The following is a 27,217-nucleotide window of genomic DNA, read 5'->3' as shown; positions in this document are numbered from 1 at the left end:
ATATCTGGACGAAGTAAACAATTGCAGAATGGGTTTTTGGCATGCGTAGATAGTGAAGTTGCAACGCTGCTTTCTGTGCTCGGCTATCTGTTTGTAGAGTGCTGCTTTCTGGTGTTGCAAAGACAGATGTTTCTCAGTGATAAAACATGCAATACCTTGGTATTATCATCCGGCAATAAAATTAGCCTTTGTGCTCGCCTAGATAAAATAAAGATAAAATAATGTAATGTCCCTCCTACTGTTTTCGAAGATTTGCAGATAACTCATACATAACAACTTCCTTTAAAGCACACATGCCTTTTTTGTTTCTCAAGTTACCTTTGAGTTTCTTAAACGGCAGCTTGCTGATGATGTCTTTGCATTTATTCAAAAATAATACACATTTAAATTAGGAACATGTTGAGCCTGTTTTTCAGTCACTCTCTCTGAAAGATGAGTAATATCATAATGCTCCAGCTGTATTTCATAACTTCTGCATTATTCTTTATTAATGTAACTGGCCACCATGTATTATGATTATCTTGTTTTGGTTGAGTTCTCCATCCTCCCTGTGCCAGGACTGTCCTCACTCAGCCATTCATTGCTGAGAGAAGGGGGGCTTAATGCTTTATTTGTATAAATGTGTCTTCATTGTATTAGTTCCTCCATACGCGACCGTATTGTCCTGGTCACTTGTAATTACCATCACCCCAGACCAGTCTATTGTCCCAGGGCAGTCATCATAATAGTGGGCTGATAAAGGGCTACACACAATCATACACACATGGCCTTGGACTGCACATTTCACTATTTGATGCAACAGGGTGGACAAGGTGCTCAGTGAAGTAAATCACTTACTGTGTGTGGACAGGTGGAAATATTAGGATGCAGGATTGGACATAAAGTACAGCATTTGGATTGTTTTGTGTGTATTAGACTAGTATTCATACGATCTATTTATGAACTGTGTTGGTTCAGAAGCTACATATTTGTAACATTAAAGAGATGCTCTTAACTTTAAATGCCACTATATCTATCTGCAGTCCTGTGATATAATATATGACATGGTTGCCTGGTTGCAATCACTTGTAGGATTCAAATCCTATACACACCTGTGTACACAGGCATTGTTCCAGTCATTTGGTCTTGAAGAGGTGGTGCTTATAACCTATTAAAATCATATTCTAATTATATAGAAGCTATTGCAATTCAAGATGCCCCATAAAGATAGAAAGGTAGGCCAGTAGAATGGAATCGAAAATAAGTTTTTAGTGCAAAGGCATAATTTTATCTTTGGTTTGCATGTGAAAAATCTGCTATCAAAAAAGGTACATTTAAACACATCATATCACATCCACATCCACATTACAACAAATTTACATAAAAAATACAATATACAATAGAAGATAAATTAAAAGGAACTCATTTGATGGTGAGGGCTGCATCAAGGTAAAATACATAGATAAAATGCTGTGTGCTGAGGTTGCAAGCTGGCATCAAAAACTGTCACTGATTAAGATATGGCAACAGGCGAGAAGTAAAAATAAGCAAAATAAATAAACTAAATCATACTTCAGTGTAAACACACAAATGGCTATGTGTCTTTAGTCTTTCTCTGCACAAGCCCCAAATGTGTCCTTTTCCTCGAGGGTATTATTAAAAACTACATTTTGTTATCTGAAACCAAATTAAATGAATGGAGACAGGGTATGCAAATTCACAGAGTAGGTTGAGTAGGAAGCCTGGAACCCATTGACTCCTAGCTAAGGACATTTGCATGGGCGCGATTGGACAGGTTGAGGCCAGGTATTGTGATGGCCGCCCCCTTTGCAAAGCATTGTGTGCACAGGTTGGCTCATTTGAATGATTTTTAATGATAGCCCCTGGGCTTGAGATATCACCCCACCAGGCTGTAAGATCCAATGTTGGGAAGGCCAAACATGTGTATTGTTAATGGTCTGCGTGAGTGTATTTGTCTATGTGTAAGTAAAGTCCTGCATTGGAGAAGGGTTAATCCAAAGTCAAATAGGGAATTTGATCTTGTATGGTTATGTGGTTAAATAAACCCACATGTTGACTATTGCTAATAGATGTATATAAACATGCAGGGGATGTGTACGTTCTTCTTCTTCTGCAGTCAGTCAACAAAATCAGTTTTTAAAATTTAGTTTCATAATTATTACCTTTTAATTTCACATTTTTGTACTTTAAGGACCTCACATGTGTGTATATACTCTAGTTTTTTAGACCACCTTTCAAACATTGCCAAAGGTTTTGGTTTTGCATTTTCCCCGGGGGTGAGTTCCTGTGAAAAACTCTTCCCATGATGCCCGGTGCCCGGTCAAATTATGTAAAGCATTACCTCATACCCACTGCCAACTTTTAGGATGGACTTCCCCCTCACCCACTTGCACATAAGCTTTGTCTCGTGCAATTACACCAGGATTAATCTGTTTTCAGATTTGCATGCTGTTGTTGACATGTTTGCAATACTTTGCTTTCTCTTCATTATATATAGATACCATTGCTATCCACTTGCTCACAATCATTTTGTGTATCTCTGAGAACTGATTATAATTCAGTTACAGATAAAATAATGATGAATGCAAACCATGCTGTGTATTAGTCATTCAATAATACTATTTCTACATCATTCAAACAAAGCATCCATCCACTGATCCGCTCATTCTTCTAGCAATCTGTCCATCCATCTGTTTAATCCAATCAGCCCAACATTACTTCTCTCAGACATCCTCCTTGCCCGCCACTGATTCATTGATCAGACCTTCCGTGAACTCTGTGACCACATCATGGAGGTGTGAAAATCACAAGCTGCTTTTTTGCGGCACAAACGCATATTTAATTCAGCTCTAAATCTGACTACATAAACAAAGCAGAAAGACTTAATAACACCATAAAAAGAAACAAGCATATTCTTCACATGTTTAATTGGTATCACACTGCGCTAAAGACTTGGTTTGAGTGAAGCTTTTGTTGTGTTTTATTTACCAGATTTGTTTTGGGAAATCCAAAAGGTTAAGTTAAACCAAGACAATGCAGGCTGCAAACACTATTACAATTTTATTTTTACTGTTTCATACATTACTTTTCACTTAGGCAATATGTTCCATTTCCATTACATGTCAGGTGCTGTTTGTCGCCTTTAGTTTTAAAGTGTCCTAGAAACATTTTAGTGATGCAAAGGAAGAGTTCCCTCTCTGTCACCTGTGTGACCCTGTAAAGTGAGTATGTTTGTGTCTGTTTACCTGTATGCATGTGTTTCATATATGTGTGTGTGCAGTTGTTTATTTTGACATGTAGATGTGCAACCAAGACTTCAAAACGCAGGAAGTGGAATTTTAGAGGGGAAACCTCCACCCACTTAAAGGCACATATGCACACACAGAGACATACACACACTCTTAGCAAAAGGTGAAGCTTTGTGCACAACAAATAATAAACTCCTCCACTATCCCCTCCCAATATGACTGATCCCCCCTCCTGTTCTTACTAGCTACAGTCAATTGTAGCTGCTCTTCGTTAAACTGCCAGTTGCAATATGAGCCATTCATTGTGAAAAGGTCTTTATAATTACCTAAGCAGACGTCTTTCTTTATTCTGCTCTATTTTTAGATTGGGGTAATACGCCAAACCTCGTATTTAATTTCACCCGTGCAGATGTGCAAGTGCATCACTGGTATCAGATTATGGTCTGACATTTTCATCTTCTTTTTCATCGGCACACAGGCTACTAGTAGATGAGATCAGGACAACAAAATGTATCAAAAACCACACATGCATACACCTGCACACATATGCGTGTGACCATATAGTACATGTAGCTATGCAAGACCAAGCCAAAGATAAGCATGTGCACATACACAAGCATATGGGGAGGTACAAACATCTTATTTATTTCCCTTTTGTGGTAGGCTTTAAGTATCTTGTGGTACAAAGATAGTAGGAAAAAATGATGTCACTCATTGTGTGTGTCTGTGCAAGGTGTAGAGTTTGGGCTTAGATGGGTTGGTCTCTAACCATAGGGCATAACCTTTGACAAAAACTGGTTAAGACATTCACACCCCAAGATCAGAAGTTAAATTGGAAATGTATTTTGTGCAGGGAGACTCGCGTTCTTTCAGTGCACTTCTCGACTTCTTAAAATAAATGTTTGTGCAGAGAGGAAACGCTCTTGACCATTTTGTCTTTGTTAATCGGTGATACTGTGATTCCTCTTTCACATTAATAAGACATCATCATTAATAAGCATTTTAAATGTTTCCTTGTTCATTAAAACAAAACAGTGTTTGCATGTATGCAGGTCTCATGCAAACATAATGCACTATCATTCGTGTTTCCAAGAAAAGAAAAGACTGAGGCATTCATCTGAATGTCAACTCATTCATTAACTTATACTGTTCCTTATTTTCAGACCCAATTGTGACCTCAATCTCTATAGGCTATCTATATTTTGTTATATACATGTCTTCCTGCTATGCTCCTGATGATTTATGATAACCTTATACGGTACACATGTTTTTCTCTCCATCATTCCGATATGTATCATTTGAACTGCTGATAACAAATTCTACAGACAGAGTGCTGTAAATTGTGAAGCTTGTATTGGAGGAACTGCAACAGGAAGTTACGTAAGCAAAATAAAAATCTTCTCTGAAAGCAAGTTTTTTTAATTTAATTTTAATGACTAGATTGCTTACCATCCAGAAAAAGACACAAATACGTTGAAATTAATTACTTAAAAAAACCCTTTTATTTAATTGATCTATTTCCTAGGTTTGCAGAATCAAACCTGACCTGCCAACTGCTTTACTTCCACAGCAGCAGCGGCAGCAATGGCAGTCCGGCAGTGAGTCGAAAAACATTTACGCTGAGACCAAGAGAAGACACTTAAGCAAAATGTCTCGGCACAGAAATGTCCGAGGTTATAACTACGATGAAGGTAGATAACCTTTACTTTGTGTTGGTTACAGTTTGAGCCTCACGGCAAGGCCTCAAACCGCTAAATTCATTAGCCGCTAAGCTAAAAGTCACTGTTGTTGATTGTAGCTCTAGCAGCTAACGCTAGCTAGCTTAGCTGGCAAGATAACGTAGCTGTCGTGTCAGTTGGCACCTGGCACAAGATACATTGCACTATAATACTATTATCTACTTCTACCAAGCTATCAGAGAACGGTTATAATTTAAAAACTCGATGTGATGTCTATAACTAATATTGTTATTGTTTACTAAAGTTAACGTCAGCTAACGCAGCTAACGCTATTGGCTAGCTTGTTAGCTTTCCAGTGTTTTGAAAGACATTTTACAAGCTTTTAATACTTTGTTGTATATGGTATATAGACATCTTCTGACCTTATTAACTTATTAAGCCTCCGAATTTCTAAAACATACAGTGAAGTAATTACAAAACATTACCTGGCCCCCAATTTACTGTTTGCTATGCATTCTGTAAAGTTGCTGACCAGGCAAAGTGACAGCTGTAACAAAGGTCTCTTTATCAACAATTAAACTGCATTACATGTGTATGTTTTGTGAAAAATAGAGAAATGGCAAAACAATTAAACCTCAATTATATTTTTTCTAGACCTCGATGATGATGACGTGTATGGACAGTCTGTGGATGATGACTACTGTATATCACCAGCAACAGGTTGGTATCAGGGAATGCAGTATTATAAGTCAATAAGAATATATGTTTGCTTATAGAAATATTAATCTGTGAGAAAATTGTACATTTGTTGTTGTTTTTTATATTACAATTAAAGATAACAATAGCTACTTCCAGCACATTAATGAACAAATACAAAGATTATTTTATTACATTTTTGTTTTTGTTGATTTAAATTCGACAGCATTAACCAGACATCACATTCTACTAGTTTGTAATCGACCAATAAGTTATGATGTTTGTGGTTTATACAGCGAATCAGTTCATCTACTCGCGTCAAGAGAGGCAAGCACCAAAGGAGCAGCCTTTAGAAGAGGAAGAATATGAAGATGATGTACCCATGTCCCCTACCATCAGCCACGACCTAGACCCTCTCGACCAAGGTAATATTATGAATTCCTCACAACGGTTTGCAAGTGACAAAAAAACGGAGATCTCCTTACCTTTTGATCTTTGTGTTTGAAAATGTTCTCATTGAAGACAGTAGATTCCTGATGGAAAAGGTAGTTTTTATTTTATTCTATTCTTTGTTTAATCTGTAATTCTTTTTCTGGATTGCATATTCTGTGTCTAACGTGTGTGTTGTACTTTATAGCGAAGCTGTATTCCTGCCTTGACCATATGCGGACTGTGTTGGGAGATGCAGTGCACGACTCAGTTCTGTCCCAGGCAGCCATTAAATGTGGATTCGACCCCCAGAAGGCACTGGATGCAGTCCTTTCTGAAGACGCTAAAACAGCCCCAGTTATCAAAAGTGCCAATGAAGAGACTGCTTCGGTACCAAGAGTAAGCCAAGAGAAAGCTCCGCTTCCACAAAGAACCAAGAAAGAGGCTGCGGCTGAGAAAGGTACGCCTGGAGCGGATCATATTATGATTATATTATTGGTCAGAAATTGTTTTTTTTGAGTGATGCACTCTAGTTACATTTTGGAGAATGGTTATTGGTGGCATTTGAATATTTGCTCTAGTTATTTGCAAAACAAAGCACAAGATCTGAAAATGTTTTTATCCTTTATGAAAACTGATTGAGATATTTCACAGTAAGTCAGTTCATAATGTATTTTTTTTCTTGTCATGTAGTTACTGATAGAACCAGTTTCTAGGAATAATACTCAACTATCTGAATTTAATTAATTAATTAATTAATATATATATATATATATATATATATATATATATATATATATATATATATATATATATATAAAAAAATACTAATACCTCTGGGTTCTTCAGAATATACTTGAAAAATGTATTATTGTTGTACACATGAAAGCTAAACAGCCACTGTTCATTTCACACATGTGTGCGATGACACATTTTAGTCATTCAAATGTTTAACAAAGTGCCTTCTTTCTGTTCTTCTCCTCTTGTTTATGGTATGATTCATCCGACTTCTGTTCCGCGGTCCTCCTGTCTCTCCTGTTCGACTACTACAATTGGCTTTTGTAAGGTAAGGAGCCCGTTTGTCTGCTTCTCACACAGACATTACTTCCAATGCAAATAAAGCCCAGACTGATTGTTACAAACACACACAACCACGTGTGCAAGCAAGTGCACCAAACTTGCGCGACCTCTTAACGCAACATAAGGCTGACTCTGTGGTTAGCAACTCTGATAATCTAAATTTTATCAATCAAAACAGTGGTCCAGGTGGTGCCAGTCTGGCACAGCTCATGTCTGAGCATGAGCATAAGAGTAAGACACCAGGAGTGGTTGACACAGGGCGAGGTTTGGGTATTCCCTCATTAAGTACTCTCACTGTAGGGACTAATTCACCTTCGACAATTATGTCTAATCGGAACAGTCTTTCACTGGGAACATTGGCGTCTTTAAACATGACTTCAGCAGCTCACAGTCCAGCTCCCTCCCTCCTCTCAGTTTCAATCTGTAGTCTGTCGCTAAACAACCCCAAGCTAACAACTGCAAGCTCTTCTATGGATGCTCCTCCTGGATTTGGGAGTCTCAGTTCTGTCCTCTTGAGCAATCAGTACTCGGTGGGAATTGGGATTGGAAGCAAAACCACAATGGCTGATCCTAAGGGAAGCCCATCTTTGGCTGATTTAATTCAGGAACATTCAAACCGCAGCCCGACCATCAGTAACTCCTTTCCTACTCCCCAAAACAGCATAACTTCTGTGACGAATCAGGCGATGGCTTCACCAGCACAGACACTCTTGCTGTCTGGGCTCGCTTCACAGCACCAGAACAGGAACACGCTCATTCAATCGCAATCACAGAGCACTGAAAAACCAGCAAACAATCTCACCTTTCCTAAGCCAACCAACAATACTCCTGCATGCCTTGTTGAGACTGCCTCATTGTCTCAGCTAGCCCTGCAGCATCGAACCAACAGTTCCTTTACTTCCCCTCAACCCTTTTGCGCTGAATCTGCAGCAAATGCACTGAAACAACCACCTGGCATCTCTGAGCTGCTGTCTTTGACACATTTGGCGTCGGAACACAAAGGCAAAACCTCAACCACCTCAAATGGGTCACAGTACTCCCTCACTTCTCTCCTTTCACCAGCAAAACCAGAGAGGGCTGGTGTGTTAGCGGAAAGAATAATAGAGGGTGGGACCAAGCGTAGGCTCGACCACAAACCATACCACCAAAACGTCAGGCCACCTAAGCTGAAGCAGACTATTGATTTGAGCGCACTCATGGCCCAGTCGGATGGAGCAGGCCCTCGTCACTTTGACAACGACCTCCCTTCACCGTCCTCTCCAACTTCATTTGCGGCTGGGCTGGATCCTTCAGTTTTTGCACAACCATCGGTATTTGCGATTACTTTGTCGATTCAGAGCCACATACAACGGAAGAGGAATATGTTGAAGGGGCAATTAGGGGGTCAGAAGACAGGAAATGGTTACCGGGCCTTCCTGTGCACATCACAGGACAAATCGGAAGAGCAGCATACACCACTCCCTCCAATTGTACCTTTCTGCTTTGACGCTCCTTCACCTGATGACATCGTCCGTGCTAATCAGCAAAAAGCGTTCACCAGGTAGACGAGAGAAAATAAAAAGCACTTAAATCTGCTGCGTCCAGGTTGGTGCTATATTGACTCACTTCAGATGAAAACCTCGGCTCTTTTTGGTGGCCTTTCCTCCATCAACTGAACTAAACTCAAAAGAAATGCAGCACTCCGGGTCAGTAGTCTTTTTAACGTCGTGTGGAGTAAGGAAACTTTTGGGACCACCATTACGACAGAACTTGCTGCTGATCACTGCTAAATAGAACTCTGCTATAAACAGTATTACTACAGAAATTATGTTTTTTTTTTTTTTTACAGAGGCAAGCAAGTCTTATGTTGCTACTACATAAAGAACAATGATGTTTAAGTCGAGCAGTATGAACTACTCTCTGGCAACTGGAAATGAATCGCAGCCAACTTTGAAAGTCCTAATAGTATTTTAAGAACTTTTATAGATACTTTTTTTCCTCATTTGCTGTATTTACATTTTTTCTACATTTTAAAATTTGAGTCTTAATTTTCTATGCTTGTATGGCCATTGCCTTTTTAATTATTTTGTAGAGAGTAAAGTAGTTTAATCTTTGCCATTTGAAAATGTGCATCTCTTTTAGCATGGCCTCTTTTCTAGTTTTGATCTGCATGAACCCTCAAAAGAGAAAAAGAGGTTGACAGTGTTTGCAGGTGTGCAGCTATTGGAATATGGATCAGTTAACCATTGTTCTGGTTTACTGCTGCCTGTGTGTGAGATCATGGGGTAGACATTTTGGTTAGGAGGACACCTGGAGATTTTCCCATGAGGGAGTGAGAACGAACACACACACACACACACACACACACACACACACACACACACACACACACAATGTTTGATCTTGAAAAACTCACTTTACTATGAATGCAAGCGCTGTGAATAAAGAGTGCAGTAAATAAATTCCTTCAGACCTGAGGTAAAAGGTAGTTCTTGCTTTTATAACAAGCTTTTAATGTTACGATGTACAAATTAGTTTAATTCAGACTGGACTGGGTGTGTCATGACACTCTGCCAGAGGTTAATTTGTCAATTTTGAAATAAAGATGACTGAATGTACATACTCTGAATGCACCTGTGTCTAGGCGTGTCTCTCTGGTTGTGTGTGTATGTGCTTTTGTGTTTGTAAAAATGCATCTTTTAAGAGTTGTTGTATTGAACTAATTCTACATAACCGGTTAAAAAGGTGCTCCATTCCCTATTTGGATCTAAAATATGAGCAGAGTACTATGTTTATACAGAAGTATGTCTATATTTTGGGACCAACTATTGGCAATGTAATAATATTTTAGAGTTGAATAGAGGGCATGTCTATTTTCAAAATTAAATGTTTTAGCATGAACTGAAAAATGTATCTGGTGCAGTGTCTGCATTTTGCATTGATATTGGTTTGAATGGAGGATCTTGCCCTGAAAGAAATGCATGTTTAACACTTAAGATTGGACAACAACTGGCTCAAGGGTTGATTGATAATAGTACCTTTTTATTAATAGACTGTACCGAATCATTATTCATACCTTTTGACCTTTTTAAACTCTAAGTTAACATTTGACTTTATTTATTGCATTTCTGTTCAGCCACTGGTGAGCCATACTATTAGCTCAGCCATTTCTATTCTGTTCATTCTGACACAGCTTCAGATAACGATCAGGTAACACTGTTGTTTTTATACTATTCGTAGATTAAGATTCCAGTAGTGGTGGAAAGATTGGTTCCGACTCGTGTGATCCAGAAATTCCATAAAAAATCATTTAATGAAAAAACGCCATAAAAGATTCACATGTTTTTATCTAACAAAATATTCTGCTCCAATCATTGACATTGAGCCTTTCAAAAAGAAACAATTTGCTGCGTTCAAATAAAGTTTTCTCTCGTGCTTGCCGCACACACCTTTACTAACGGGGCGGTCAGTTAGGAATCTAAATGAACTATAATACCTCTAACACGGAAGAAAGTTGATCTAATAAAAAGACTCATTTTTTCAAAGGATTTTATATGACAGCAAACATTCAAGGCTTCATTCGAAGACCTCCAAAAGAAGCTTTGAATTAAAAGAAATGGTACATCCCTAATAGATAACAACATGTACTAACAGCAACAAGCTGTTATAATTGCAGTCTTGTTAACCTCGCGCCTAATCTTCTTACTGTTGTCGTCAAGACTCTCTTGCTCTGTGTTGTAGTTATGACACAGGAGGAGATGAGGGCTGATGTCACTCTTTCCTTACTGTTAAATCATATTCTTGCACTGCCTCGTTGTTTTTTTAAGTATGACAATGCTCTTGGAGTGAAGGGTTAGGGCTTTGGCTACATGTGCGTAAACTTTATCCAGGTGCAGAGAGCTACTTGAAGTGGACCCTCAGGGTTTCCAACATTTACTGGTGAGCCTAAGGACAATGTAGTAAAGAGCAGATAGTGGTAATAATGTCAAGTCAAACATTAGAAGTCAAACAGGTTTGTGAAGTACTGGGAGCATTATAATGTTTGGAAATATTTAAGTGTATTTGGGATGTGAGTGAAAATATGTATCTACAGATGTGAAAATCTAGAAATTAATAAGATTTATTAACAAGTCGGTTTGTCCAGCAACTGTCTCTGAAGGCAAGCCAGTGTGTGGGTTTGAGCAGGAAGCTGCACTCTTGGAGAAAATGTCACCCCAAGCACACACCGAGCAACCGATCATCTTACTCTTTGTGTCTCACACACACCACCTACGTAGGAAAATCTGATCATGTCTCGACTTTTCACAGCTTTCTCAAAGGCTTTGACAGATCAAATCATTTAGTGTCTTTACAAAGCTCTGCAGTTCTGCAAGGCGTACATGTTGCACAAACATAATAGTGTTGTTGTGATGTGGTGTCGATACTGGAAAATACCATTTTACTCACAACAAGTGGTCAAAAGAACACGGGTGCGTTTGGCTTGACATGCCATCAATACTACTGCTTTGTTGTGGTGTGATACGTTTAGAGGAAAAAAGACTAAGAGAGAAATTACATTCTTTATTGGAAAACGGCCTTCATTTTACCATTTAAAAACAAGCGTTGACTTCTACAGATGTTGAAGGGACATAAAATCCTTGAAGGCCTCGTAAAGCAGTGACAGTTTGCAGACATGCACAGTGGCTTCAGAAATCCTTCTGGTTCATTTATCCTCATGTTGTGGCTGTGCAGTCTGATTCACAAAAACCTTGCTATGACAGCAATAATGTTTTTTTTTGTGCAAATATATCAATGGAAGTGCAGACATATCTTATTTAGAGAGGTATTCAGTCAAGAGTGACAACTTGTGGCGCTTTTTGGTTCAGCTCGGGAGCAATCTAAATGATGGAATTCACCTGTTTTATAGTTTTGCAGTAGCTTGCTAAAATTGGAAGCTAAGCGTACATGACGACGAGTTATCGTCAAGCGATTCCACCGATTTATATTCTGATTATGTGGTTATATTAGGTTATGGTGAGTAGTAAATTGAAATTTAGTAAATTTTTGAATCGTCATCATGTTGCACCATCTCTTCCACGTACATTGTGGCATATAAGGTATAAAGTAAAGCAATGTGTTGCAGAATTTGGGATAACACTAGAGCCGTGACTGGCTAACAGTATGATCGTGATGGTATGCGAGGAACAGGAACACATCCAACTTATTTCACGTCGTGGTCCAATTGTTTTTGAGCCCCTAAAATGAAATGCATCGCACAACTCTTCTCCTACAGGCCATGCTTCAGTCTCGTGACATTTCTGGTTATCTTGCCTTCATCAGGGTGGATGATGATTTCACTGAAAATCAACCTCGCAGTACGGTCATTATGCCTGGCAGGGAATGCTGTAGGATGGGATTTCCACCATACAGAAGAGTTAATTATTGAATCTTGAGTGTTTTGTCTTTGTGCTTCTTTGTTGCTGCTTCTTTGTTGCTGCTTCTTTGGAAACTGCAGATGTGCAGTAATGCCGGTCACTCTATGACTAAGTTAATCAGGAGAGATTTGAATGGAAAGGGGATGCACCACAGACTTAAATAGATTTGGTTTTGTTTAATTATTTTGCCATTGGCTCTATGGTTATTGTGCTGTAGATCAGAGACCTAAATCCTACACTGGCTGTATTTTGAAATCGGTCGAAACAGGGGGGGAGAGTTCTCATTCATGTTGGTATGACTCAAGCTCGACAGTCTACTGAGTAGGTAGGAGTAGAGGTTGTGGCGAGATGTCAATTCTATTAAGTAATGAGTGGCGGGACCCACGGGGGGATGGTGTGTGTGTGTGTGTGTGTGTGTGTGTGTGTGTGTGTGTGTGTGTGTGTGTGTGTGTGTGTGTGTGTGTGTGTGTGTGTGTGTGTGTGTGTGTGTGTGTGTGTGTGTGTGTGTGTGTGTGTGTGTGTGTGTGTGTGTGTGTGTGTGTGTGTGTGTGAGATCATGAAAGGGGTCATATGGGCCCTACTTAGAGTGTTTCCCTCAGCCAGCAATCTCTTAATTTTCATTCATATCTTCAGTGTTTTTGTTTTCCAAATGTGAATGAAGTTTACCTTAGTTTGGTTGTTCGGTAGATGCATTCATTTAGAGTGTGCTTGGATGTAGGTTTTAATTCCAAACGTATACCATGCCAGGTGGAAACGACCTTATGCAGGACTTGAAGCATGAATTGAATCTTGATACTCTCTGCACTTTGTTTCACGTGGTTCCCATCTCTCAAGAGTCTTTGTCACGGCCAGAGCCAAACAAAACTAATCTGAGAGAGCTCACTTCCACACAGACATATTGGCCCAGATATGTTACTTGATTTAAGTTAAAACTTTCCCCCCCAACTTTCCCCTACAGTAGGTGTATGAAGATTTAAGTTAGGTTGAACATAATTCTTGTCATTTACAGTCTTTAGCGGCCTCAAGTGGTAGGGAGCCTCATCCTCTTTTCAGATTTCACTTTTTCTTTTAATTGTGATTACCATTAATGCAGTTCATTTATTTCATTAAATATTTTCGGGGAAGCTTTTGAAGGTATAGCGCCTGACACGATTTCTCTCCATCTGCCTCTATATCTCTCTCTCTCTCGGGTCTCTTACTCTCGCATGAACAACCACCTTGCTCGGGAGACTGTCAAGTCACCGTAACCTGCTCTTTCAACCCTTGTTATATTACTTTTGCTTTTTTTTTTGTGTGTGTGTGTGTATTTGGATAGGGGCGGAAGTTTTATATTTGCATATCCTGGGTGGACTTTTCCTTTGCTCAGTTGGGCCCTCAGGCCAAGGTGTACAAATGCTCTTTACTCACTGTAAGGGTCCTCTACCAGAGAAATCCTGGATGGGAGGACACCAACTGTTTACCTGCCAGTCCAAACAGTGTAAAGAGATCCTGCTCTAAGCCTCAGAACCTGATTGCACTGTATAGCTGTTCTCAGGCTACACTCTTTAGTGCTGTCCCCAGGCAAGCCCAAAAAAATAATCTGGCAAGTTAGTTGTTTGCAAAGGTATTACAGTGTTCAACAGTTAAAAAGCAGGTTGTTTATCACTTAAGGCCCTGGGGGAGTAGTGTAGACTTGTCTGTTTCACCCTAGGTTATAATAAAGAAGTGATTATCTAAAAACCTTTAGGTACTTAATGATTATGGGTTGGTGATGTAGATGCTTAGCTTTTATGTTCTGGTTTATTTACAAAATGTGCATCAGGTGAGGTGTAGGTTTAACTATCTTATCCTAATGATGGATGAAATGTGATCTAATGAGATCATTAGTTTTACAGCTGTTGTTCCATATAAGTAAATTGCAAGCTGGCTGGTGTCTTGTTTGACACAGGTGGTAGAAACCTCCACAGCAGCGTAGTAAGGACATGAAAATCCCCCAGCTGCAGGAAGAACCAAAATTCCCCAGAGAGAACTTCTTCCATCTCATGTTGCTGCTTAATGCAGGACAGATAATGACAAGTGTTAAACATGTATAACTTTCTTTAGGAGCAGTACAGGTAGTCTTTAGAACTTTGTGTGTAGAAATATATGTATCCATTGTCATTAAGTATGTGCAGCCAGCAATTCTGATATGCTGGAACCCTTTTTAAATGAGAATATCTTTGCAGTTTTGCTTTGGTTGTCCCTCTTTCCCTATTCTTGAACAGTGTGTGGTAATAAACAGTGTGCAGAAGTCACTACTTTATACAGAAGAAAAGCCTCTTCAGGGTGCAGTGAGCTGCCTCACTCGTGAATCAGTGTTTCAGAAGGAGAGGGACTTTTTCTCTAATGCACAGCCAGTCATTCAGAGAGTACTTGGTTAGAGAAAGTCCATTAATAATTCAGTTGATTCATACCTCCTTTTGCTCTCATTTTCCCTCAGGGTATTTTTTGTATGATGAATAAACTGCATGAAGCATACAGGAGCACATGTGGGATTAGTATGATTTATCAAATGCTTGCAAAATATGTTTGTGAACCTTAACAAGGGAACATACTCCTCAGTAGCATTTTTATTACCTTTCTTACTTCATCGTGTGTGTGTGTGTGTGTGTGTGTCTCTGTGTGTCTGTGTCTGTGTGTGAGAGATAATAGATCTGCACTTTGCTGAATTCACACCCTTTTTCAAAAAAGATTCATTCTGCGAAATGCTCTGTCACACTGCTCTATTTACGTGGAGACGGGAGGCAACGGCCACTTCTGAAATTAACCCTCTCAGAACCAGGACATCACTGACGCACACATACACACAGGGCGCAGTAGGCTTGGCTGTGCAGCCCAGTCTAAATGAATCAGTAGCAGCTTGATATGACTGGGACCCGCGGCCATTCGGGACTGGGATGACAAAGCAATGACCTCAACGTGTCTCACTGCTGCAGAATATCAATGTCAGATAGATTGAGGCCCAGGGTGCAACTGATTGCATCACATGCTCACACTAAAGAATATGTACTTCCTATGCCAGTAAGGAACACAAAACACCCATTAGTAATAAATTCTTCTGATATCATGTCGTATGCATAATCACTTTTTATTTATTATTCCCAGAGCTAGAAAAGCAGAAGCCATAATAATCAAATCTCATGTTTAGACAAATATTTAGTCTGGGGCTTTTGCAATAACATCTATAAAGTGACTTTTAAAAGTTTGTGTGTGTGTGTGTGTGTGTGTGTGTGTGTTAACGGGGGAGTCGGTAACATTATCTGGAAAATCTAGTGTGAGAAACCTTTCAGTGTTATCCTGGTTATGAGCTGTGAAAGCTACCCTTTTGCAATACATGCACTTTTTAAATTGCAAAATAATCGTTCGTCATCTCATAGGTACTGGCCACAGTGAGTCATGATTGTTTGTGAGCAAGTGTACAATTGTGTTCCTCTGTTCCCTGTAGCTAAAAGCAGAGATGTTACTCACAGTAAACTGGACTCTGAAGTGGTACCCAAAGTGGCCCGCATGACCGTCTCTGGCAAGAAGCAGACCATGGGCTTTGATGTTCCCAGGTATCTAGCACACATCTGCACAAAAATACACAATGTTCTCGTAAAACACTACGATATATTTAAGCCGTGATGAAATGCCTCCCTCTATTTACATTGGAAACCCTTTAACCTTTGGCAAAATAGTAGTTTTATTCAAAATGAAAATCTCATCAGCATGTTTTTGGAAGCTGGCGTGATTATCTTCCATGGAGATGAGTTGGGTTTCATCGTGATTTAAACTCTGTTCACGTTCTCTCTTCAGCTCAGGGGTGAACGGCGTTTTCGGCAGCGCTGAAAACTCTGCCTCAGAAGCAATGTCCAAGCGTCCCGTGACTCCATCTAAAGGGTCAAATGGAGACGAGCCCTCCACAGTTCCCACCCCAGGCCGCTCCTCTGGGAAGGCCCGGCAGTCGATCAACATCAAGGCAGAACTGGAGAAGAGGCAGGGGGGCAAACCTCTCTTAAATTTGGTGGTTATAGGTAGGAGGGAAATGCATAAAACCACTCCTAACACTCATACTTAAGCACATAAAGTACAATAACAAGGGATACTTCAGTCCTCCATCCTCCATTTAACAGTTTCGTACTTGCTTGCCATTCTGCAGCGCACACATTGATCTACAGTTAAAGACATGAGGAAGTGCTGCTTTATTTATTAGGTCATTTGCAGTACTAATGTTAACGATTTTAGACTGACTTTTTGATGCATTAAACACTAAATGCAGTGGAGTTTGTCCTGTAGGAACATTTCTTTTAACATATCAAAATGTCCCCACATTGCAACACAGCTGTTGTTTAGAAAAAAAATAAAGTCCTAGTTTTTCCACCACATCTGTAAATATACACAATTTGCTCCTGATGCAGATTCTGCCATTTTCTGTCAATTTTTTTTTATTTTGTTGGGATTATTAATTATTTTTTAAAAGCCCGTTTTGTGCACAAGTCTTATGTTTAATAGTAGTACATGAGTGGAACTTCAGACCAGTGCAGTTGCTCAGTCATGTTTTTTCTCAGTCTCAGAAGAGGTGACTTGGTAGTTTCAGAAGTGCAGATGATTCTAGTTTCCCACAGCCTGTGAAACCTTTCGTTTTACCACGGTCCTCTCCCTTCCCCCTCTAACCCACCATCCTTGTTCCCATTTCTGTCTACATCACCCCCTTGTGCAATGGCCATCTGTGGCTTCCCTTTGCAATAGCTTATCTCTTCCCCTACCTGTCTTATCACTCTTTCTACATTCTTCCTCTGTCCTCACCCTTGCCTCCATCCTCCCTGGAGTCTCCTATCACTCTCCACCCTCTGAGCTCCTTATCTCTTTCTCTCTAACATCCTTAACTCCTCTGCATTATTACATGATTCTTCTCTGCAGGTCATGTGGATGCGGGTAAAAGCACACTGATGGGTCATCTGCTTTATCTGCTGGGCAACGTCAACAAGCGCACCATGCACAAGTACGAGCAGGAGTCAAAGAAGGCGGGAAAGGCCTCCTTCGCCTATGCTTGGGTCCTGGACGAAACTGGCGAGGAGAGGGACAGGTTTGTGAAGTCAGACACAAACAAATAAATATGCACAGAAAGGAGAATTCTCTGTCGTCACATTGCGGGCAGAGGTCAGGATTGGTTACAGATGGAGAGGAGCACTCTTCCTGCTGTGTTCTTTTTGTATCCAGTTGCTGGTGCTGGGTACTCCACATAATATTGTCCTGGATGTGATCTAGAAAGAATGGCTTGTTCTTTCCAACACTGCCTGGGATGCCTTTTGCTGATGAATAGCATTTTCATTGATGACATTTTAACAAGCAAAACACATTTTATAGAACACGTGTCCATGTTTGCCGTCTCTGTTGTTAGCAGAGTGAAAGGAAAGCGAAATACAGCAGAAACAGAAAGTGACTCGGGAGGGAGTCCATCGGTAACTTCTGAAGCGAACGTGTAATACTCAAAGCATCTGACTGACGGCCTCGCCCACTAGAAGACGTTGCTCTTGAACTGAAATTGGCCAAGTCTTTAAATCTGCACAACCTTATAAGGAAGTCCAGCTACTCAGCACATCGGCCACGCTCATCCATTGTTTAAGTTACAGCGTTTGCACACTTTGTTAAACTTCTACACAAATGAGTGTACACATTACAGATAAAAGTTTTCAACTGGGTCAAATGGTTGTGAAAAAAAATAAAAATAATCCCTTTTATTTGTGTTTGCTCCAGAGGTGTGACAATGGATGTGGGCATGACCAAGTTTGAGACTAACTCTAAGGTGGTGACCTTAATGGACGCGCCAGGACACAAAGACTTCATCCCCAACATGATCACAGGAGCTGCGCAGGTATACCATGTAGAAGTATTCAAGCAGCCTGGCACAACACAGGCAATGAGAGGGATAAATGTGGGCATTGGCTGTGTTAGTAAACCAGTGTTTATCTATGTTAAAATGATACTGTTTGACAAAATGAATAATCCTTTTATTTTGCATTGTATTTGACTTTTTTGACCCCTCGGGTGGAAATGTAAGTGTTAAAACAGACCTGAGAGGGACAGTAGAAAAACAAAATCCAAATTCGAAAGCTACATGTGCATGTATGTAATGCAATTGCAAAACTAATGCTGCAGTTATCCCAATATTCCTGTAAAGTTGGCATAATAAATGTATATGAAATGTAGACTAATAGAGTCTACATAAAGATATAATACGGATAAATATGCACATATTATGCATGTGATTTAAAATGAATGAGCCTCTCACAAAATATTAATATTATTCCAATACCTCTGAATATATCAGTTAGCTACATTTAACCATCGGAGATGATAATAAATGTGCCTCACGGTGAAACTAAGCATCTCTATGATTTAACGAACCTCTGCTCGATTTTAAAATAGTTATTTTCCCTCCTTCGATTTACCCTCGACTTGCCGCACCCGTCTTTGAAATAACTTTTGTGGTTTTGGGTGTTGGTGAACAAGGTGTTTCTGCAGGCATGGGTGTGCTTGTCTGTCTCTGTTTTGAGGCACTAATGTAATTTCTCTTTTTACCATATGACTGTCCTCCAGTGCAGCCTCATCATGTAGTGACTAAGTGGCTTCCGCTGCAAGCAAATGCATTCAGTCACCTATCAAGATGATATTTCTCAGCCTGTCATTATCTCCAGTAAAGTGCTCATTCATTTTTTTTTAAATCAACATTTCTACATGACTGTTTAATTAATGTTTATTTTTTTTTTATTGTATTTTGCTTTTTAATACTTATTTACCAATTAAAATATTCATATATATATATATATATATATATATATATATATATATATATATATATATATATATATATATATATATATATATATATATATATATATATATATGAGCTCGCCTATCGTCTCCATCTAGATTGTTGAGTACATGTTTAAAACGGATAATATTAATATTTTGTAGAAAAACTCCCATATGTTTAAATGCATCATTGTTCTGATAAATGACACTTTTATTGGAAGTGCATGTTGAGTTTAGTGTATCTTGTGTCATAGTGGCTTGAAACTCGAACTAAAGTTTGTCTTTTAATTAAATAATTAATTTGCATTTGCATGGTATTTAATTAATGTCATACGAAATGCAATAAATCACAAATACAGTTTGATGGAGAATATTCTTGTAAATAAGACACACATATATTCAAAATACAAAAGAAAGGATAAAAATAAATAATACATGAATCTAGGAAAAATCGACAAAAACTTAAATTAAATTTAAAAGTTACAAATAAATAACAAAACCTACCGAGTTGAGCCTGTGTGTGATTTTTAACGCTCACATCTGCCTCAGCAGAAACTGATGCATGCGGTTCTTATCTCTCACCTCGGTTCTCTCTCCAGGCCGACGTGGCGGTGCTCGTGGTGGATGCCAGCCGAGGAGAGTTCGAGGCGGGCTTCGAGGCGGGCGGTCAGACCAGAGAGCATGCCCTGTTGGTGCGTTCGCTTGGCGTCACTCAGCTGGCTGTAGCTGTCAACAAGATGGACCAGGTCAGACCCAGCTACACATTACTGACACAAAGTGGGGATGTTTTTAGAGATTTAAAACATTGATGATTGATTGACTCTTCAACACACTGTAATTCTGTTGCTTTAGACAAATCCAGATATTTAAAAAAGAGAGCAATGAGCCTCTAAAACACACTTTAGATAGGAAAGTCAAGCAGGAAAATGTATATATTATTTGCAATAAAATGGACCCTTTTTTGTGAAAGTTCAAGACTTAACACCTCAAATTGTTTCTGTCAGGAGAGAAGAAGGCCTTAGGGAACTGTGTGTGCGTGATTGTACTTTTGTGTTTTTGTTTCCTATAATCACAATTGCTGACACATTTCCACTTTAAAGCCGTGCTGAACAGGAAACTTTCTTTCTGTGTATTTTCCTTTTATGTGTATATACAAATCAGGTAAACTGGCAACAAGAGCGTTTCCAAGACATCATTTCCAAACTCGGCCATTTTCTCAAGCAGGCAGGATTCAAGGTGAGTTTGCACCAAGTCACCCGATCCTATATCCGAGGACATTAAACAGCTTAGTATCAGGATATTAATTGTCATTTTATATATTTGGCAAAGGTGAAGTATTTCCTATCTTGAGTTTAATCCCGTGTTTCTATGTTTTTCCAGGAGTCTGATGTTTTCTACATCCCCAGCAGCGGCCTGTCAGGAGAAAACCTCACCACCAGGAGTTCAGTGTCACAACTTACCTCCTGGTACTCCGGTCCCAGCCTGCTGGAGCAGATTGGTAATGCACAAAGAATACAAGATACAAGAACAAGCTGCACTTTCTTTCAGCTGTATTTGTGAACATTTTGAGTGGAATATTACTTGAAACTGACTCACTGATTGAAAAAAAAGATCATTTCAAATCAAAATCAAATTTATTTGTATAGCCCAATATCACAAATTATACATTTGTCTCAGTGTGCTTTACAGACTGTACAGGTTACGACACCCTCTGTCCTTAGACCCTCTGTCCTTAGACCCTCTGTCCTTAGACCCTCTGTCCTTAGACCCTCTCATCGCACAAGGAAAAACTTCCTAAAAGAAACCCCATAATTAAAGGGGGAAAGATGGAAGAAACCTCAGGGAGAGCAACTGAGGAGGGATCCCTCTCCCAGGACGGACAGACGTGCAATAGATGTCGTAGCATATCTTAAAGATCTCATAGTACCTTATAAACCAACTAGAGCATTGCGCTCCCAGACTGCAGGGTTACTTGTGGTTCCTAGAGTCTCTAAGAGTACAATGGGAGCCAGAGCCTTCAGCTATCAAGCTCCTCTCCAGTGGAACCAGCTTCCAGTTTGTGTTCGGGAGGCAGACACACTCTCCACATTTAAGAGCAGGCTAAAGACTTTCCTTTTTGATAAAGCTTATAGTTAGGGCTGGCTCAGGTTTGCCCTCGATCAGCCCCTAGTTATGCTGCTATAGGCTTAGACTGCCGGGGGACACCTCCCTGCTCTCTTCCTTCTCTTCCTCTCTCCTCCCCTCCCTCTCTTCTCCCTCTCTATCTGTATAAATGTATGTTATTAACTCATCATCCGGGGTATCATCTCCGGAGTTTCTGTGTCTCATTTGGCAGGTTGCCACTGATAAAGTTTACGTCAGGATCATGAATCTTTTTCAACACAACATCATTTCTGTCAAATGTTGTATTTGTACGAGCCTGACCATTAGTTGCTTTCTAAGTCGGGAGAAGGATTTTGAATTCTATTCTATATTTTACCGGGAGCCAGTGCAGAGCAGCTAATACAGGAGTAATATGATCCCGTTTCCTTGTTCTTGTCAATACACGTGCCGCTGCATTTTGGATCAACTGAAGAGTCTTAAGCGACTTTTTGGGACAACCTGATAACAATGAGTTGCAGTAATCCAGCCTTGAAGTAACAAATGCATGGACTAGTTTTTCTGCATCATTTTGAGACAGGATGTGTCTTATTTTTGCAATGTTATGTAGATGAAAGAAGGCAGTTCTTGAAATTTGTTTTATGTGGGAGTTAAACGACAGATCCTGATCAAAGATGTCATCAGAAAATACGTTTCAGAGGCGTTTAGGGCCAAGTATAATAACTTCAGTTTTGTCTGTGTTTAACATCAAAAAGTTGCTAGACATCCAAGTTTTTATGTCCTTAAGGCTTGAAGTTTAGCCAATTGATTGGTTTCATCTGGTTTAATTGATAGATATAATTGGGTATCATCCGCATAGCAATGAAAGTTTATAGAGTGGTTCCTTATAATATTGCCCAAAGGAAGCATATATAAGGTGAATAGAATCGGTCCAAGTACAGAACCCTGCGGAACTCCAAGACTGACATTGGGTGTCATGGAGGATTTATCGTTAACACATACAAATTGAGATCGCACAAATAAATAGGACTTGAACCAGCTTAGTGCGGTTCCTTTTATGCCAACACAATGTTCCAGTCTCTGTAGTAGAATGTCCTGATCAACAGTGTCGAAAGCAGCACTGAGGTCTAACAAGACAAGAACAGAGACAAGTCCTTTGTCTGATGCCAATAGAAGGTCATTGGTAACTTTCACCAGTGCCGTCTCTGTGCTATGATGAACTCTAAATCCAGATTGAAAAACCTCAAATAAACTATTATTAAGTAAAAAAATCACACAACTGTTTTGCAACTGCTTTCTCAAGGATTTTAGCGAGAAAGGGTAGGTTACATATCGGCCTATAGTTGGCTAAAACCTCTGGATCAAGACTAGGCTTTTTAAGAAGTGGTTTTATTACAGCTACTTTAAAGGATTGTGGTACGTAGCCAGATAATAGAAACAGGTTGATCATATTTAATAACGAGGTGTTAATTAAGGGTAAAACTTCTCTAAACAGTTTAGTTGGAATCGGGTCTAAAAGACAGGTTGATGGCTTAGAGTCTAAGCCATCAACCTGTCTTTTAGACCCGATTCCAACTAACTTCAACAATCTCATCGTCTAAGCCTTAGACGATGAGATTGTTGAAGTTAGTTGGTTAAGGTTGATTGGAGTAAAACAGTCTAGATATATTTCAGGAGTTACAGATGTTTTTGAAATTCCAGAGGTTGAAGTTAAGTCATTACCAATTGAGGGCAGGAGGAGATTAATTTTGTCTCTAATAATTATAATTTTATGGTTAAAGAAGCTCATGAAGTCGTCACTACTGAGAGATATAGGAATAGAAGGCTCTGTAGAGCTGTGGCTCTCTGTCAGCCTGGCTACAGTGCTGAAAAGAAACCTGGGGTTGTTCTTATTTTCTTCTATTAAGGAAGAGTAATAAGCTGCTCTGGCATTACGGAGAGCCTTCTTATACGTTTTAAGATGATCTAACCAGACTAAACGAGATTCTTCCAATTTAGTGGAACGCCATTTACTTTCAAGATTTCTCCACTTTTGTTTTAGTTTGCGGATTTGTAAATTAAGCCATGGAGCTTTCTTTTTCTGTTTTATTTAAAGCTACTTCAGAGTTTTACGTAGGGGTATCAGACAGCGCTGTGACTGATGGCGACTAAAGCGTTTTTGTATCCATTAACAGTGAAAATGATTCATCACTGCTGGTCAACAGGCTTCTCCTAATATGTTTTCTTCCTCTTTTTTTTGTCTTCTGTTGTTTTCCATCTCTTCTGAAGACGCCTTCAAAGCCCCTCAGAGATCTGTAGACAAACCGTTCAGACTGTGCGTTTCTGATGTGTTCAAAGGTAAAGTCACTGACGCATACTTACAGCCTATGCAAATGTTTTCATTTCTCTTTTTCTAAATTTAAAGCTGATGTTGCATTTTTCTTTCCAGACCAGGGTTCAGGCTTCTGTGTTACTGGGAAGATCGAGGCTGGTTACATTCAGACCGGAGAGAGAATACTTGCTATGCCTCCCAATGAAACCTGCACTGTCAAAGGTACTGGTGTGTCTTAAATGCCAACCCGGCATGGTGGCTGACTTTAGTACTTCACTTTTTTTATTTTCATGCTCTCCTGAAGAGAATGTTCTTCTTAGATGGCAATAAGAAAAGGGCAGACAAAAAGCCTCTAAAACTTTGTTACAATTATTAATCATGAGGGCAAAACTCACTCTCACTCAGGCTCGGCTTGTGCCCTTATCTGCATGAAGCTGGAGCTTCTGAAACTGCCTCTGCATGGCCGAAGATGGCTGCTAATATGCTGACAAGGATGCCACTACAGAGGTGTAAAAGGAAAACAAAAAAAAGACACCATTCCATTTGTTTTAGCCCACAAGCAGCTCATCGCTCTAGGGTGGGGCCGGTGTGTAAATGTTCAAACTGGTTTGATATTAAGCTGAATTTCACCACAAGGTGACGTATTTGACTCGGCAGCAGACTGACTAGCGACTCCTGCAGTGTTTGTACGCTGCCTCGTCTAGGTTTTTCGGCTCACCTCTTACGTCGACTTTAAATCCAATATGTTTGGATGTTTTGAAATCTTTGAGACTAACTCTGCCACCTCCGTTTTTTACCCTAAAAAAACCCTGAACTTTCTATTGCTTAATACTAATGCAATACAAGTTTTATTATGCGCAGTGACGCCTTGGGAACAGGGTGCTGATGTAGGCTACTTTTTAATTTCCCAGAATTTGTCATAATGACAAATGCCTGTTCAGCGGGTTTGAATAAAATCAAACCCTTTAATCTCATATGCTGCACCGGACCAGACCAGCAAAACTGAAAATCAACCTTCATCACTATAAGTTATTGTCGGAACAGCGAAAGAAGCAAAATAAAATATACACACACACACGTGCATAAATTCCATTTAATGTAAACATTTTTAAATGAACTAAGTACGCAGGATCGTACATTATAAGATACTTTCTCAGTCAGAATTCTACACTGATCTGTTCTGACATTAATAACTAGTTTGGCTTCTTCTTTGAATGAACGAGATGTCAGATTCAAACTCGCCTGCATCTGAGTGAGTCTTATTGTGCGTCTCTGAATGCGAGTGAGTGCTGATAAATGCTGCCATCCTGTGGCCGCTGGAGGACTGACGCGCTGTCTGCTTGTGCTGCAGGTATTACTCTTCACGATGAGGCTCTGGACTGGGCTGCAGCAGGAGACCATGTCAGCCTGACGGTCACTGGCATGGACATCATCAAGATTAAGTAAACAAAATGTTGCCACCGCTTATTTAACTTAAGCATGATGGTCTGTTTTGCACTCGACATATTTACTGGTGTTTGGACTGCACACATTTGGCTACATATTTAGTGAAAACTGCTTCCTTCCAGCGTGGGCTGTGTGTTCTGTGATCCCAAGGAGCCTGTTAGAGTCTGTACTCGATTCAGAGCCCGAATCCTTCTCTTCAATATCGAGCTCCCCATCACACAAGGCTTCCCAGTAAGTGAAAGCAAACACACAGTCGTACTGCCAACCACTTTTTATGTCGGTGTGAGTACTGGATGTACAGGCTTACAACTCTGTTTCTGTTTCATTCTGTGTGTGTGTGTGTGTGTGTGTTTGTGTGCAGGTACTGCTGCATTACCAAACAGTCAGTGAGCCGGCCACCATTAGGAAACTGATCAGTGTTCTACACAAGAGCAGCGGCGAGGTCCTCAAGAAGAAACCAAAGTGAGTGTGAATTGTATCACATTTTATATCACAAGTGCTCAGAAGGATTGTCGTCACTCTGCGCAGCACTGAAGCGATGAAGAGTCACCTTTGATACCTTTTTTAAAATGTCCCCAAGAAGTACTCTATTTTCCTTTCTACTTTGTTAATATGGTAGATAAAACATGATCAAATGGAATAATAATTTGAGCATTGATTTATTGATTTATCCTTACTTCCTTTGTGTCTTTCCTGTTAAGGTGTTTGAGTAAAGGTATGAATGCCATCGTGGAGATCCAGACGCAGAGGCCGGTGTCATTAGAGCTGTACAAGGACTATAAGGAGCTGGGCCGCTTCATGCTCCGATATGTGGGCTCCACTATTGCTGCAGGGGTTGTCACTGAGGTAAAGTGCAAATAACTTTAGGACAAAGTCAAAAACAACATATAGATTGTGTCATTGCATGAAAACGGGTTGATGTTTTTAAATTGAGTGCGTTTAATCTTTTGAGATGACATTAACACTTGTGTTTTTTCCCTCTTTGACGAAGTGTCTTCAGTGATTTTTGATTTAGATTCTTCCTCCCCACAGATCAAAGAATGAAGAGCATTTCCAGTGCGACCCCCCCCCCCCCTCTGGAGACTGCATGCAGCCAGAGACAAAGTGCAATTCCTCAAGAGATGCCCCTCATGGACTCAGAGCGTCATATTCATCCCTCCACCTCTCCATCCAGCGCAGCGGCTGCTTCACCTGACTGCTCTGATCAACACTAAACTGCACAGACACCATGTGGCAAGATGCACCAGCCTCCTCCGTCATTACCCGGCTAATCCCCCACGTCACATTTCTCCCCGTCTCACCATTCGTTTAAGTAAAATGCTCTAAATTCACTGTTCCATCATCCAAATCAATAATATAATCCGACTGAAAGACAATTTTACCAAGCCGAGATTCCCACAGCGATTTAAAAGTCACTGTACTTTTCTCGAAGGAGCCGTAACTGATCATTTATCTTGACTGAAGAAGTAAGAATCCTGACGGAGCAACTGGAGCAGTAAACAAATCAGCTGTGGTGTAAGCACGACATTTTCTAGAGTGAAAGTAGTCCATATTTCGTCTTAATGTAAAAGTTAAGATGAGGATTTACATCACAGCTTTTTTTTGCATAATAATAAATAAAATTAAAGTAAATAAATTACTCATTTTAAATTAGGCAGAAATGACAAATGAAATGTTATGAGCTGCAACACAATATGTTTTACCCCGCGTATGTTTGCATTTTAAATGAACTACTCTAACCAAGGTAGACTAGTTTGTAAGCAAAAAGAAAAGGGATTTTATTTTCTTCGTCTGGACAAAAAAACAGAATTCTCATTTAAGTTAAAAACAAATGTACTTGAAATTCTTCCACAGTAAAGCACAAACATGCTTTTTGAAGTGCTCCATGTGTTTTTGTTTTTTTCTATCAAAGACTGAGCCAAGATGAGGGTTGAAGTAGCTGTGTTTTTGTTTTCTCCATGTGTTGTTGAAGGTGGTGTGAAGGAAGACGATGCGAAATGAACATGACATCAGAAACCTGTC

The 27,217-nt window shown here is 39.7% G+C and overlaps 1 protein-coding gene across 2 annotated transcripts; it reads left to right on the top strand.

The window, feature by feature from the left end:
- Positions 1 to 4,690: 4,690 nt before the first annotated feature.
- Positions 4,691 to 27,217, top strand: hbs1l (HBS1-like translational GTPase). Of its 2 annotated transcripts, XM_029462907.1 has the most exons (18): positions 4,719 to 4,939; positions 5,582 to 5,647; positions 5,920 to 6,048; positions 6,261 to 6,512; positions 15,989 to 16,097; positions 16,339 to 16,556; positions 17,443 to 17,608; positions 18,280 to 18,397; positions 19,938 to 20,084; positions 20,500 to 20,574; positions 20,719 to 20,836; positions 23,707 to 23,775; positions 23,867 to 23,971; positions 25,101 to 25,191; positions 25,318 to 25,426; positions 25,557 to 25,657; positions 25,897 to 26,041; positions 26,228 to 27,217. In XM_029462907.1, the coding sequence occupies exons 1-18, from the start codon at positions 4,897 to 4,899 to the stop codon at positions 26,237 to 26,239; spliced, it is 2,073 nt and encodes a 690-aa protein (XP_029318767.1). In that variant the 5' UTR covers positions 4,719 to 4,896; the 3' UTR covers positions 26,240 to 27,217. The 2 variants fall into 2 exon arrangements, with proteins under 2 accessions (XP_029318768.1, XP_029318767.1); XM_029462908.1 differs by lacking the exons at positions 15,989 to 16,097; positions 16,339 to 16,556; positions 17,443 to 17,608; ... (9 more) ...; positions 25,897 to 26,041; positions 26,228 to 27,217 and adding an exon at positions 7,124 to 9,923 and having other exon boundaries at positions 4,691 to 4,939.

Source organism: Cottoperca gobio, chromosome 24 (genome assembly GCF_900634415.1).
Source record: "Cottoperca gobio chromosome 24, fCotGob3.1, whole genome shotgun sequence".
Classification (NCBI taxonomy): Eukaryota; Metazoa; Chordata; class Actinopteri; order Perciformes; family Bovichtidae; genus Cottoperca; species Cottoperca gobio.
The sequence above is the reverse complement of the archived record's forward strand: the minus strand, read 5'-3'. Positions and strand labels throughout refer to the sequence as shown.

Excerpts from the sequence above, each read along its gene's own strand:
- hbs1l (XM_029462907.1), top strand. The coding sequence starts at position 4,897 with ATGTCTCGGCACAGAAATGTCCGAGGTTATAACTACGATGAAG. Across the intron at positions 20,575-20,718 it reads TCAAGCAGGCAGGATTCAAG|GAGTCTGATGTTTTCTACAT; the intron begins GTGAGTTTGCAC and ends ATGTTTTTCCAG. Across the intron at positions 25,192-25,317 it reads ATGGACATCATCAAGATTAA|CGTGGGCTGTGTGTTCTGTG; the intron begins GTAAACAAAATG and ends GCTTCCTTCCAG.